Genomic DNA, 12,650 nt, shown 5'->3' on the forward strand with positions numbered 1-12,650 from the left:
AGACTCAAAACGAAGTTACTCCCATACAACTGCTCTCTCGGGTGCTGGCGTCTGACTGACTGGAATGACCTGAGTGTCGGTGCCATTCCATTCTGGTGTTTGGGTTGCTCCACCTCGGTACCAGTTTGTCTCGGGATCTCCAAGACATTCCCCCACGGTCACAGCTAGATAAGCATTAGCCAGACACATATCGGAACAATACTTCAACCTACCTCTCTTTCCACTTTGGAGAGTTGCCTTAATAATTCGAGGCAGGATATTCTGAACAGTATTCTGATGAACGTCGTGCATAAGAACAATGGAACCACCATTGTCAAGCCCAGCGTAGTATGAAGCTAAAGAGGGTTCAGCACCACCAGACGACGAGTACCGCCAATCGTTGGTGTCGATATCAGCAATAATAACCTTGAAGCCCAATTGACCAAGGACTCCGAGAGTTCGAGAGGTGAAGCTAAAATAGGGAGGACGCATGTAAACAGGATACTTGCCGATGATGTTGATGAACTCAGTGCTCAGGAGCGACATTTGCTGCTCGACGTCGAAATCTCCAAGTCCTTCGAGATCTGGATGGCCGTAGCTACATAACGTCAGCGACCACAATTTGAAGAGTTGATGTTTTATACGTACGTATGCGACGCAACCTGGTGTCCTTCTCCGATCATCCTGTTAACTGTGGCTTGGTAGTCCATGATATTCCCGATGTTGTAACCATTGAGGAAGAACGTGGCCGGCATTCCAGCTGAAGCAAGCTGATCGAGGACAGAATCTGTGTACACGAATGGGCCATCGTCGAAAGTGAGAGCAATGGTGTTTGGCTGGGTACAACTATAAATAGCAACGCCAGCTGAAACCTCCCTCTTCTTCGGGTAAACGGGGATCGATAGTGCGGAGGTAAGATGGCATAAAGAAGCCAGTACGGCGAGAATGCGCATTGTGAATATCTGCGTCAAAGAATAAAAGAAATAAAAATAATAAGAGAAGATAAAAAGTCACGAATGAACTAAGACGAATTCACTTCAAGCTATTATTATAACCTACATATTTCCGCATATGAGCAGCTGCATCTGTCGAGAATTGGCCCAACAACAAATGCTCGTCATCGTGTATGCAAGGAGAAGGAACCAACACGATAAGGTTCTCGGGTTTCCAGAGCGACAGGGGCCTGTTGGGTGTTTTTTAAGCGCTAAGAATTAAGGTGGCTGCACTACAGCACAACACGATTGGCAGGGATCTAAAAAGATACGAAAATTGAGGTGAGACAGCATGATCTAGGGATGATTCATCGAAGAAGTGCTTTTGCTTTTTCTAAACCGCTTAATTAATTCTCGTAGTTAATTTTCTAGCATTTTGTTTCCTAATCTTTTGTTGCCGAGAGGACAGAATGTAAATCCTTCTCCGTTTATCTTGAGGGGTTTATCTTGTGGTGACGTGATTAGTGCAAGCCACATTTTTGACTCGTTTGTGCCTTTATCAACAACACGAATGTGGCGTTTTCAACAAATACATAGCTTTGTCATACACTGTTAGCAATTTAGCTTGGTAGTACTCTCAATTACGCCTATTCTCAAGCAGCCCTGCATATCTTGTTAAGAAGGACGTAGGGAAGGCAGGCAAAGCATGCTGGATTGCTGCTTTCCTTTGAGGTGCAGCCTTAATGTATTTGTTGAACTCACTTTCAGTGGTTGCTGTGTGTCCAGTGCTGCTCTCAATCTTCGATCCGAGACATACGAGTTGATGGTTCATGACTGCAAGCTTCGCATACCCATTCATCGCGGCGTGAATGGCAGGTGAGTTGCGATCGCCTCATTCTTCATGTTGGGAACGACAAATAAGGCACGCACCAGTTACTCGAGTCTTGAAAAGACTTTGCTAGGTGGCTCCCGATTATTGAACTGCAAAGAGTTGCTCGTTGCCAATATCAGACAAAAGCCCGACATGTTCTCAAGCTTATGTCACCATCTAATTCCGACCCTAGTATATGTCGCTTACCTGACTCTGTGATTTGTAGCAGCAGACCAAACCCTATAAAAATCAGCGCTTGAAAGCCTGTGTGTAACACCTTCTATAAGCGATCGCCGTGCATGATGCTCCAGGTCACTGCAGTCTTATCTATGCTGGTATCTCACCGCCGGGCAGGTACAGTTATCCTAGTAGGCATTCCCTGCGCCTAGCTGCTCCAAGCATCGCATATCCATGCATTAGTTGTGCTGCGAGATGGAGCAAAAAAGACATAAATGAAGCCTCTCCCCAGCCCCTTTCATCTGATCTCTCAACATTCTATTTTCAATTCATCTACTGTCTTGCGACAACTTGTTGTCATTCCTTTTGTATGCCAGGGGCAACTCGAAGCCATGCCAAACAACGATACTGGTGAGTCTGCAATAGTCTCGCAAACGATCACGCAGAAGATTCGGGATGTCTCCCACACTTCTAGTAAGTTACAATCTGCTATAAGCCTTCTTCTAACTTCGTTTAACACAATCAGTTCTAGAGGATGGGGTCGAATGGAAAATCATAGACCACAAAACGGAAACACGGGACGACGTTGAGATCATCACGGTAGAGCCCAATAATCAAGGCCCGTATGTCCTCCTCAGGGTCCAGTTCAAGAAGCCCGACTCCCGCCATACTCTGGTTCATTGGTTCGCTGAGCGCGACATCCACCTGAAGAATGAGCAGAAATTGTTGTCATACTGGCAGAAGCACAGAGGCCGTCAGAACACCGTGGAGCTGCCTTCAGACGTTGTCCATCTCCTGCGGATTATTAAAGAAAAGGATGTGAAGAAGGATGAGGGGTATGGGAAAAAGAAATTCCTTATGCAGTTTGTCGGATGCTCTAAGAGTGAGGCGCAGTGGTGGTGGGCATCTACTGTCAAGGAGGCATACATTGAACGTTATGAAGAATGGGTTCATCGTGCGAGCGGTTCTAACTAAGATATGTCTTGTATTCTATCAGTGTCTAGACTTGAAATACAGATATAGGAAAGTTCTCGTGGTATTTACAATTTAAACTCCTACTTAGATAATTACTATTCGGTTATATAAATAGAGTATACTGAGTGTAACTAATCAAAAAGCATCTAAAAATTCTTAGACACCTTGCTATATGTGTTAGTTATCACTCAGCCCAGTTTAATGCAAGACTTTTTCACATTCTTGCCATAGACTTGTACCATAGCACCTTTGCCCGACCAGTCGGTGAGTTCAACTTCAATTGACTCACGCGGAAGTAGACTGAAATAGTTGTCCGACCAGGTTAACGGAGTCACATCGTTGCCGCGCTTATCTACCAGGTTGAGCTGGATGAACACCGCGGGGACTGTGGCGCTATTTTCAACTCGAAGCCTCCAACCCCCAGAAGTCTTGTTCTTGGAGGCCGACGCTGTGATGGTCGCTTGTTCCATCGTGTTCAGTGCAGTGAAGTTGGCGGACTGCTTAACGTCGACAGAATACCACGACGTGGTGGTCCAGTCAACTATATCCTTCTGCTTGGATAGCCAGTAGGTATTGCGGCTGAGTACCTTCTCGCTACCGCTGTCAACCAGGAGCAGGCGAAGCACGCCGACATTTGTAATCTTCTTGATGGAGCTGCTTATGTCACCAACCATTTGAGATTTATTGGGCTCTGTGGTGAAGTGAAGCTTCTGATGAGAGATATGGTTCCCCTGCAAATCCACCAAGTCGACATGAACTGAGCGCGGACCGGATTGCTCAAGGGACTGATTGATGATCCAGATAAAGCTCTTGAAGTAATCGAAGGCTACATGTTCAACTCGATTGGCAATCTTGGTGCCGAAATACGATCCAGCAGGGTGGAGATAATAGTCAAATTGGTTCCAATGGAGGCTCGGCCAGGCGTTATTGAGCATCCAGTAAATCAGACCAGTGGCCGGACGTGAAGCGCTCCATTGGCTTGCCCAACCCTCGAACTCAGAACGTGTCGCTTCATAGTCCATCATCTGTGCTTTAATCAGGTAGTCGTCTAGAGATGTAGGCTTGCCATACCGAGCAAACAGCGCCTTGTTGTAAATAGACCGATCATAGAACTGTGAGGTATTCTGCGACATGTGATAAAGGCCCTTGTTTGGCTTTTTCCATAAGTCCTCCATGTCTTTGTCCGTCAGAAACCTGGTGAGACTTCCTTTAGTAGGCGTTCCCACGCCAGCGCCTAACTCGCTTCCGAATCCAAAAGAGGATCCAGACCTGTTGTCTGTTGGCTCTCTGTCGAACCAATAGACGGGCGGGACCCAATCATAGGGCCCTTCCATCTTCATTCCGGAGGGGCCAAGGGCCTTTGGATAACCACGCTTCGCAGCTGAGGATATGACGGGGACTTGCCATCCAGCGTTATGTAAGCCATCAAGGTATATCGCCGTGGCTCGGTCATCAGGCCAAAAGTCGCTTCCCACTAAGAAGGCGATCATACTAGGGTGAGTTTGCATCATGGCCGCCTCGTGCCTTATGGAAGCGTTGGCGGTCTCGTAATCAACCTCGGACCATTTTTGGGGAGGGTCCTGAGAAATGTCGTCGTTGTAGGGCCAAGCCTCCCACCGATCGCAACACTCCCAGCCGGCGATAATCATAATACCGTGTCTGTCAGCAATGTCGTAGAGTTCTGGATGCTCCATCTTGCCTTCGAGGCGGATAGCATTCATACCCATGTCCAGGACATAGCGCGCTATATGCTCAAAACGTTGGGAGTCCCACCGTAGAAACATGTCGGATGTATAGCCGCCGCCTCTGATCTGGATTGGATGGCCGTTCACCTTGAACAAAGTGTCATTGTGCGCATTCAGCTCAGAAGAGACAGTCCGAATGCCAAAATTGGTACGAGGACTGATATCCGAAGTGTCATACCCGCCGATAGAGTAGGTCAGCTGGACCGAGTACAATGGCTGTTTACCCCAGGTTGATGGCCACCAAACTTGTGGATCCTGGATCTTTGCAGGAAGCTCAACCATTGTTGAGTCCTTAGCCCCGAGGCGAATAGATTTAGTAAGCACCTTAAGGTGTTTGCCGTCTGGAGTTCTGATCTCGGCTCTGGCGATAAACGTTACTGGCTTTTTGCTCAGGTTTCGTGCATGAGCCCTGACCGTGACGTCCGCATGGTGGTCTTTGTTCTGCTTCGTGTGTGTATCCATGTCAACTAGCACGCTTACTGGACCCATAAAGACGTCGCCTGTCTGTTTGATAGTGATTTCTCTCCACACTCCAGTGCCATTATCAGGCGGATAAGGGTTCCAATCGACAAATCCGACGGCCAAATGGTCTTGATAGTTTGTAGGATATACCTTGACTACAAGTGCATTTTTCTCTCGCGCAAGAGGTGTGATGTCATACGTATGGCCGCCATAGGAACCTGACTGGGTGATGTTGTCGGCGATCTGCTTGCCATTGAGGAACAAGTCTGCAGCAGGGGTGATTCCGTTGGTTTGAAGAAAATAATGGCGCTGTGATGATATGTGCCCAGCTGACAATCTGAATTGGCTCCGATACACCCAGGGAGCAGAGAATGGGCTCTGGTCAAAATGGTCAAGGTTATCAGAGTACCAGAGCCCATCAGGACCATCTGTGACATAGGTGCCTTCGGCCAAGAGACAGGCCATCAAAGTGCATCGGGATACAGGCGCATGATGCCAGGACGAAGTGTCGACGCCTGGCTGGGAAAGGGCTGCAGTGTCCTTGGAGATTTTGTGCAATTGTTGAAAGTCCCAGTTGGGGATTGCATCCTGTTGTCCTGGGACAGTGGCCAGAGGTTTGTCATAGATAGCGGCCGCAGCTACGCCAAAAAGGAATGGCAGTGCGATCATTGTATGGCTATTAACTCAATTGTTTCCTTCGAATAAAAGGTCATGCCTAGTAGTATATGTGCGGCGACGCTGATCTGACCTTATCCCCGCAACTGATGTTTATGTAATCTGCTACGTTACCCCAAGATTGCTACGTTACCGCCAGGCTAAATATGTCCAGAGGCCAATAGGAGTTTGAGACTTTTTGCTAAGTATTCCCTTTGCTAACCATTATTATGTTAGTAATCTATAATTCTAAAAACCTTAACTAAGCTGTAGTATTATTAACAATAGCTAGTAGTTTATCTTAGCTGTTTCACAAAGACATAGGGTTCGCTGGTTTGTCGTTAAGACGCAAGTAGATCGCATGTAATTAATTACAACCAGGAGGTAGGCAAAGAAGTGTGTCGTCGCTATAGGCAATATTTACTCCATCTCTCTCCTCCTCCCCAGCTAGATGCCTCAACACAACATTCTGTGCATTTCGCATTTCCCTCCCCAAGTTATACCGTTCCTCCTTACCCTTTCCCTGTTCACTCTTCCGTCCTGTTTCACTGTTCACCGCCTTCTTAAATGCTGCTTCGTGTGTGGATATATCCTTCTGAGTAACAAGACAAGTTCATTGCACATTAGTCTTTTCAGGACCATGCCTTATTGAGGTTGTTGCCGAAGTTTGCGTCGATGAAAGGGACATTGGCGCTGCCCCAAGGCTTCTTAGGATCGCCAGATGGGCCAGTGATCAGACCCTGGCGGGCAGCGGTAGTCATAGCGGCCCAGTCATAGATCCAATAGGTGCGTCCGGGACTAGTCTTGAACTGCAGTTCGTGGTTCTTGCCAAAGCTGGTGAAGTACTCAGCCATGACATTATTGCCACTTCGCTGAGGGTTCTTAGTCTTCTTGTAGTCGCCATGACCAGAGGCAGCAGCAGCATAGAGGGTAGCCCCTGGAGATTGATAGTTGTCTATGAAGACAACAACGTTTTCCCAGTCGTGGCGATGGCCGCTGACAAGATTGCCATCAGCAGGCTGGTCCTTGGGCCAGTACCAAGCGTACATGATGGCAAGCTTGCCATTATGCATGGCGGCACGAGCATATGTCTGGCCTTTACTGGTATCTTTGCAGCCCCCAGTCTTGCTACCGCTATCCTGGAGCCCGCCACTATACAAAAGGTTAGCTATAGGACGTATTTGATGTGAACACTGATCTGATTACGTACTTGACGTTACCGTTCGTGTCAACAGCAGTGTACGGCTGACAACCGTCGGCAATGTGAAGAAGAGGCTGCCACCTGTCGATAGCGGCACCGATCGCCCCTCCTTCGATTGTCTTTTTGACAGGGTTAAGAGAGTCGTGGTTGACTACAGCTCGAGCGTGGAGATTATTGAGGGCCTCAGAAGGAGCGGCCATGCCAGTGGCAGCAAGAGCAACCAGGGCGTTGAAGAGGGTCTGAGGATGCATTTTTCGAAAAGTTGAAAAGCTGCGATGAGTGCAAGTTCGCTTTGATGTTTGATGCGAAAGTGAGGTGATAGAGCAGGCGATGAATGAGTGTTATGAGGACAGAGGTTTCGATAAGAGCGACGAGACAGACTCTTATTTATAGTCATCTTCGATACCAAGAACCCTCTCAACACGCCAAGGCCACATTGTTTTGCAAGGTCTACAGGAACCCAGGTGTCTATGCCTCGGTGAGCATATGCGCGATAACGTCCTCGTATAGTATGGTCAGGCAGGGGAACACCAAAGAATGGCTGCATACTAAATTTAACCCTGATGACTATACCTTTAATCAATGGGTCTGACTTGTTGGAATACGAGGCTTGACTGACCTTTAATCAATACATGATTCCAAAAGTTCCTTAAACCTTAATAGCAACATCGGTGTTTTACCTTCTGGTACAGGATTGGGTTGTCCATAGCGTTGTTATCCGCGAGTCAGTTCCTGGTCAGTTCTACAGTAGGCTCGAGCATTGATAACGCGGGATCTGAAGCTTATAGGCCGGTTTGCCAGACGCCTAATTACGTTGTTGAATCAGTGTAAATAAGAGTCGGTCAAGCAATCAAGCGTCCCAATTGCGAGGCTGTTTTGAGTGCATGCATAGATTGGGATCTGCCGCTCGGCTTTTCGTAGCGCTATCCACCGTTGAACTCGACGCTAGAACTAAGAACACTGAAGACCTATGATTCATTTACAAATCACGTCAAATAACGCTCGCGCCAGTTCTGAAGCTCCAGTTTCGGGCTCTATTAAGAACCCGGAAGGACGTTTGATCAGACCACGTGCTGGCAGCTGCAGGGAATATGTTTACAGGAGCCATTGGCGCAATTTTATCCCAGTTTAAAGTTTCGTTATAGTCAAACGCTGCATCAGCGGAACGGTGAAGTGGAGAAAACTGACTTGGAAACAGGAACTAGCAGGGAAGACTACTCTAGTCCAGATATAAAAGTGCTTGCTACTTGGTACGATATCCGTGCTACAACGGTGTGGCTAGCTTCGTCTGGGAAGATGCGCTAAGTCGGCTTTTGCCGATGGCTGTCTCAAACCTGTCTTTATTCACATCGGGTTAGTAAGGCTACTTTAAGCCTATACGCGGGTTCGGTATCGTTTAAATTGTCACTTGCCTTTTCCGTTATTGGTAGAAGTGAGACACATGATGGATTACGAGACTGGTCGGGTAGAGATTTTTAGCCAGTGGTAGTGAAGGATTAAGCAACTGTGACTGTACGACCCTTAAATGTATAGCAATCACTGACATGTGCTTTCCAAGCCGTGGCGAAGAATTCCACCTTATTATGAGCTGCTGAGTATGGGGCTTACCAGTATGGGGCAAGGCATCAGTTAAAGTTCAGGGTTGGCGAGAAGGATAATAATATGTACGACATGCATAATTTGTGTTTATTTAGTCTCTAGAGCCAAATGACACTTACCAAAACAGAGAGAGACCGAAGAAATAAACACAGAGGCACAACTAACACGAGCTTTCTAAAACAATCGCTGGTGAATGTGACGATTAGTCAATTTCCCTCGCATCATAGCGAATCAACGCCAAAAGTCAGCCGAGGCATACATCCAGTCCTGCGGCTTTTCCGCTTTTGCTTTTCCGTCACGAGTTTACCACATAAATAACCAGGCTTCGGACTGAAAAATATTTATCCACCATAAAGATTACCTTGTTTTGCAGATCTGGTCTTTTTTTATTAAGCTTAATCCTACCCCGCTTTGTCTAAATCCTGATGAAAATATCAATGTGACGATACTGTTGTCCTATCCTTGAAGTTTCATTACAGGCAGATCAGATAATATGTCTATGCATTATGTTGTACTTCGGAAAAGTCAGATTCCTCGAAATTGTAGTCTGGATGAGGTCTATATGCAACTATCCTATTTATTACAATGACAAGTATTTAAGCTATGCAACATCTTGTTAGGCGCTGACGGATAGTACAAGACTCAGCTTTAATTTCTTTCCATGCTCTACCAGCAATCATGCGGTTCTCTCTCCTTGCGCTTGGTTCTTTAGCCAGTACTGCATTTGCCGCAGGCACAAATCTCCCTCATGGGTGGTTCACTTTCCAGCCCGGTCAGAAGCTCAAACACACAGAGTTCCAAGGCCGTCCACGGTATTTGACATGGATGGCCGACTCTCAAATGCAGCATGGAGTTGAGCCCACTCTGGCTTACACGGTCTCTGCATATTACTCCGGAATCCTTCGAGCCTATGAGCGAACTAGAGATAAGAAGTACTTCGACTACATCAAGCGTGGAGCGGACATCCTTCTGTACCCCGAGCACGATGGCACTGTTCTTATGTATAACAACAGCAACTCTATCGATGATATTCGAATCGGCCATACATTCTTGGATATGTACAATTCAACAGGAGACGAAATTTACAAGAAGGCGGCGACGCACATGCGGAAGCAGATTGACCGCACCGGCCGCACGCCTGACGGAGGTTTCTACCATCGATTTCCGGCGTATATCGACCAGATGTGCCTCGATGGCTTCTACATGCTAGACGTCTTCTACGCGCGCTGGACCCACGAGTTTGAGCCCAATAATAGCACTGCGTGGGACGACATCGCCTTGCAGTTTGAGCTCATCGATGCAGGGACGCGCTCAAGCAACCATACTAATGGTCTGCCTGTCCATGGATTCGATTACAGCAAGAGCCAGGTCTGGGCTGATGCTGAGACTGGAGCTGCACCCCATGTCTGGAGTCGCGGTGTAGGCTGGTACATCATGGCGCTGACGGACACTCTCGATTACTTTCCTGAAAAGCACCAGGGTCGCAAGCGCCTGCTGAAGTATTTAGAAACCCTGGCTGATGCCCTCGTAGCATGTCAGGACAAGGCTACCAAGGGCTGGTGGCTTGTGATGGACCCTGGTTTGGAACACAAGTCCGGCAACTACATTGAAAGTTCAGGGACAGCCATGTTTGTCACCGGTCTTTTCAAAGCTATTCGCATGGGTTATATCAAGGGCGACAGATATCTGAAAGCAGCTTTGGATGGCTATACTTTGATGGCTACTAGCTTTGCACAGCCCCGTCCACATGATGGCTCCTTAGCCTGGGAGTGGACTGTTCAGACAGGCAGCTTGAGCTCCAATGGAACTTTTGAGGTGTGTTTCTCTCCACTACTTTGGTGCCAACTAACATACCGTAGTACTATGCCAGCATGCCTCTATTTGAGAATGATCTTAAAGGAGTGGCCCCATTCTTGTTTTCAAGTTATGAGTATGAACTATACCGTACTAAGGCTTCGGGTTAGATGTGGATTTCAGCAAAGATTTCAGTTAGGAGATTGAAATGTCGATCTGTTTGTCAATGATGAGCCAGAGAGAAATGGATAAACAGAAAAGTCCGGCTCCTGATGACCCGAGCAAAGTGGGCCAAAGGCTCCAAACCCCGGATCGAGCTAATTGATGAGCACCGTATCAATTGGTGGAAAAATATGTAATTTCTAAAGTTAATTATAACCGACATTCTTGATTTACTGTTAAAAACACATCGTGACCCTTTTGTGAACCAATACCAAGATCCAAGTTTGGCTCAGACGTGTTCAACATGAAGTCATTCTTCTTGGCCAATATTACTCTATTCCAGTAGATACCGGGTTCACTAGAAGTCCCAGATTTAAAAATCCCATGGGGCAAGGTCTCTTTCTACCGTGAAAACTGGCACCTATCGAGGAATTCACTCAAGCCAGTGTAAGCAAGACTCTTTTTAGGCATTCCGTTTAGTTACTGACATGCGATTCTGGGACGCTCGATTATACGATAAGTCTTGAAAGGGAAACTGTGATGCAAACAAGTCCTCAGTGTGACTGGCGTTAGTATTAGTGACCTGCACTAACCTACGGGCTCCTGTGATAGGGTTTGAAGGGTCAAAAGAGGCTTCAGCCTCAAGACCACAAAGGTAAAGAGCACCAAAAAAACACATCCAGGCAAAATACTCGTCGCCCTCACCTCAACTTAATACAACCTTTAGGACACTGCGACAAGACACTCCTCTATTCATGATAGTGGCGACTAACAAGACAGTGGCATTACTGGCGTAGACCTCTGCTACAATCTCACCTTCATTGTTGAACAATCCGTCAAGATTGGCCAGCTTACTATTGCAGCTAGCATAAAAGGAATCTCTCTTATACTGGCATCATCCTGTACTTAAAACTATAGCTCCTTTCTTTGCATTTAGCTCATCTCTTGTCTTGCATCGAACTCGCTAAGCTATATTGGGCAAGTCCTGAACCCCACCGAGGCCGTCGATGAGGTGTATGAGGTATTTATGAAGCCGAGAACCTGCGTTAAAGATAAAAGCTCTCCCTTATGCGACTTCTCAGAAGTTCATAAGTATATGTTTCTTGCCTGTTATAAAAATGCCAACCTCTCGCCAAGCTGTTGCTGACCGTTATGGTAAAATCGCTGATTACGAGAACAATCGATTAGCGACCCACCCAATGGAGCGTGAGCTTACGTTGCGCGCTATTCGACAAGCTCTACATACATCCAAGACTGCTGATACTGAGTGTAAACGTATCGCGGACATAGGAGGTGGCCCGGGAAAGATAGCCTTTGCCCTTGCTGACCAGGGCCATCGCGTCGATCTCATCGATCTCAGTCCCGACCTAATTCGTCTTGCAGAACTTGAGCAGGAACAGCGCAGTGCAAGCGCTGAGAACCCAGCACTTCTCGCGAGCATCAGTGTCGGCGACGCTTTGGAAGCAATTCCTTTAACCGACGACTCATATGACGCTGTTCTTCTCCTCGGGCCTCTCTATCATCTCTTGGAAGAGACTGAGCGAAAGAAGGCGGTCGAGAACGCTCTCAGGCTTGCAAAGCCCCAGGGCGGACTTGTCTTTTGCGCGTTCGTTAGTAAGGAAGCTCACCTGAGGGACGTGGCAATGCGCGATCCCGCGAGGCTTGTCAAACAGAAAGACTTTTATGCTGCCTATGTACGTGTTATCAATTAGATCACCTCCCAGTAACACACTCGCGGTTACCTCTGAAACCATCACTAATACTCGCTCTTTATGACCAGCTTGCGGGCGGCCGTTATGAAAAGTTCAACGAGAACAATGAGGCAGAAGTGCAATCCTTCCATACCGACAGTGGCAGTATACGTGGATTCTTTCAGCATTACTTCACTCGCGTAGCAGAGCTCATCAGTCTCCGCTCAACTGAGGGCATTCTTGGTGGTGGGCTCGACGCCAAGCTCGCTTATGCTGATAGTGAAGTCGTACAGGCGTGGGCAGATTTACTGTTTAAAGAGTACTCTGAGAAAGAAGAATACCTTGGATGTGCAGATCATTTACTTGCTGTCTTGCGCAAGAAGTAAAGAACTTATTCATCTTAATATA

At 47.2% G+C, this 12,650-nt stretch overlaps 6 protein-coding genes across 6 annotated transcripts; 3 read left to right on the forward strand and 3 right to left on the reverse strand.

Annotated features, from left to right (window-relative positions):
* Positions 1 to 15: 15 nt before the first annotated feature.
* FPRO_13729 (deacetylase) lies at positions 16 to 932 on the reverse strand (the record flags this gene model as incomplete). The annotated part of the gene is made up of 3 exons (XM_031218676.1): positions 16 to 164; positions 213 to 577; positions 628 to 932. The coding sequence occupies 3 exons, from the start codon at positions 930 to 932 to the stop codon at positions 16 to 18; spliced, it is 819 nt and encodes a 272-aa protein (XP_031084511.1).
* A 1,419-nt stretch (positions 933 to 2,351) lies between these two features.
* On the forward strand, positions 2,352 to 2,934 carry FPRO_13730 (uncharacterized protein; the record flags this gene model as incomplete). The annotated part of the gene is made up of 2 exons (XM_031218677.1): positions 2,352 to 2,433; positions 2,486 to 2,934. 2 exons carry the CDS (start codon positions 2,352 to 2,354, stop codon positions 2,932 to 2,934), a joined length of 531 nt encoding a protein of 176 aa, XP_031084512.1.
* A 188-nt stretch (positions 2,935 to 3,122) lies between these two features.
* On the reverse strand, positions 3,123 to 5,810 carry FPRO_13731 (uncharacterized protein; the record flags this gene model as incomplete). Its single annotated transcript, XM_031218678.1, has 1 exon — positions 3,123 to 5,810. One exon carries the CDS (start codon positions 5,808 to 5,810, stop codon positions 3,123 to 3,125), a length of 2,688 nt encoding a protein of 895 aa, XP_031084513.1.
* Positions 5,811 to 6,427: 617 nt separating this feature from the next.
* On the reverse strand, positions 6,428 to 7,247 carry FPRO_13732 (uncharacterized protein; the record flags this gene model as incomplete). The annotated part of the gene is made up of 2 exons (XM_031218679.1): positions 6,428 to 6,947; positions 7,006 to 7,247. 2 exons carry the CDS (start codon positions 7,245 to 7,247, stop codon positions 6,428 to 6,430), a joined length of 762 nt encoding a protein of 253 aa, XP_031084514.1.
* A 2,026-nt stretch (positions 7,248 to 9,273) lies between these two features.
* Positions 9,274 to 10,559, forward strand: FPRO_13733 (uncharacterized protein; the record flags this gene model as incomplete). Its single annotated transcript, XM_031218680.1, has 2 exons — positions 9,274 to 10,410; positions 10,455 to 10,559. The coding sequence occupies 2 exons, from the start codon at positions 9,274 to 9,276 to the stop codon at positions 10,557 to 10,559; spliced, it is 1,242 nt and encodes a 413-aa protein (XP_031084515.1).
* A 1,110-nt stretch (positions 10,560 to 11,669) lies between these two features.
* Positions 11,670 to 12,628, forward strand: FPRO_13734 (uncharacterized protein; the record flags this gene model as incomplete). The annotated part of the gene is made up of 2 exons (XM_031218683.1): positions 11,670 to 12,245; positions 12,332 to 12,628. The coding sequence occupies 2 exons, from the start codon at positions 11,670 to 11,672 to the stop codon at positions 12,626 to 12,628; spliced, it is 873 nt and encodes a 290-aa protein (XP_031084516.1).
* Between the last annotated feature and the right edge of the window lie 22 nt (positions 12,629 to 12,650).

The sequence above is a fragment of the Fusarium proliferatum genome, assembly GCF_900067095.1.
Source record: "Fusarium proliferatum ET1 genome assembly, contig: FPRO_scaffold008, whole genome shotgun sequence".
In the NCBI taxonomy this organism is placed as follows: domain Eukaryota; kingdom Fungi; phylum Ascomycota; class Sordariomycetes; order Hypocreales; family Nectriaceae; genus Fusarium; species Fusarium proliferatum.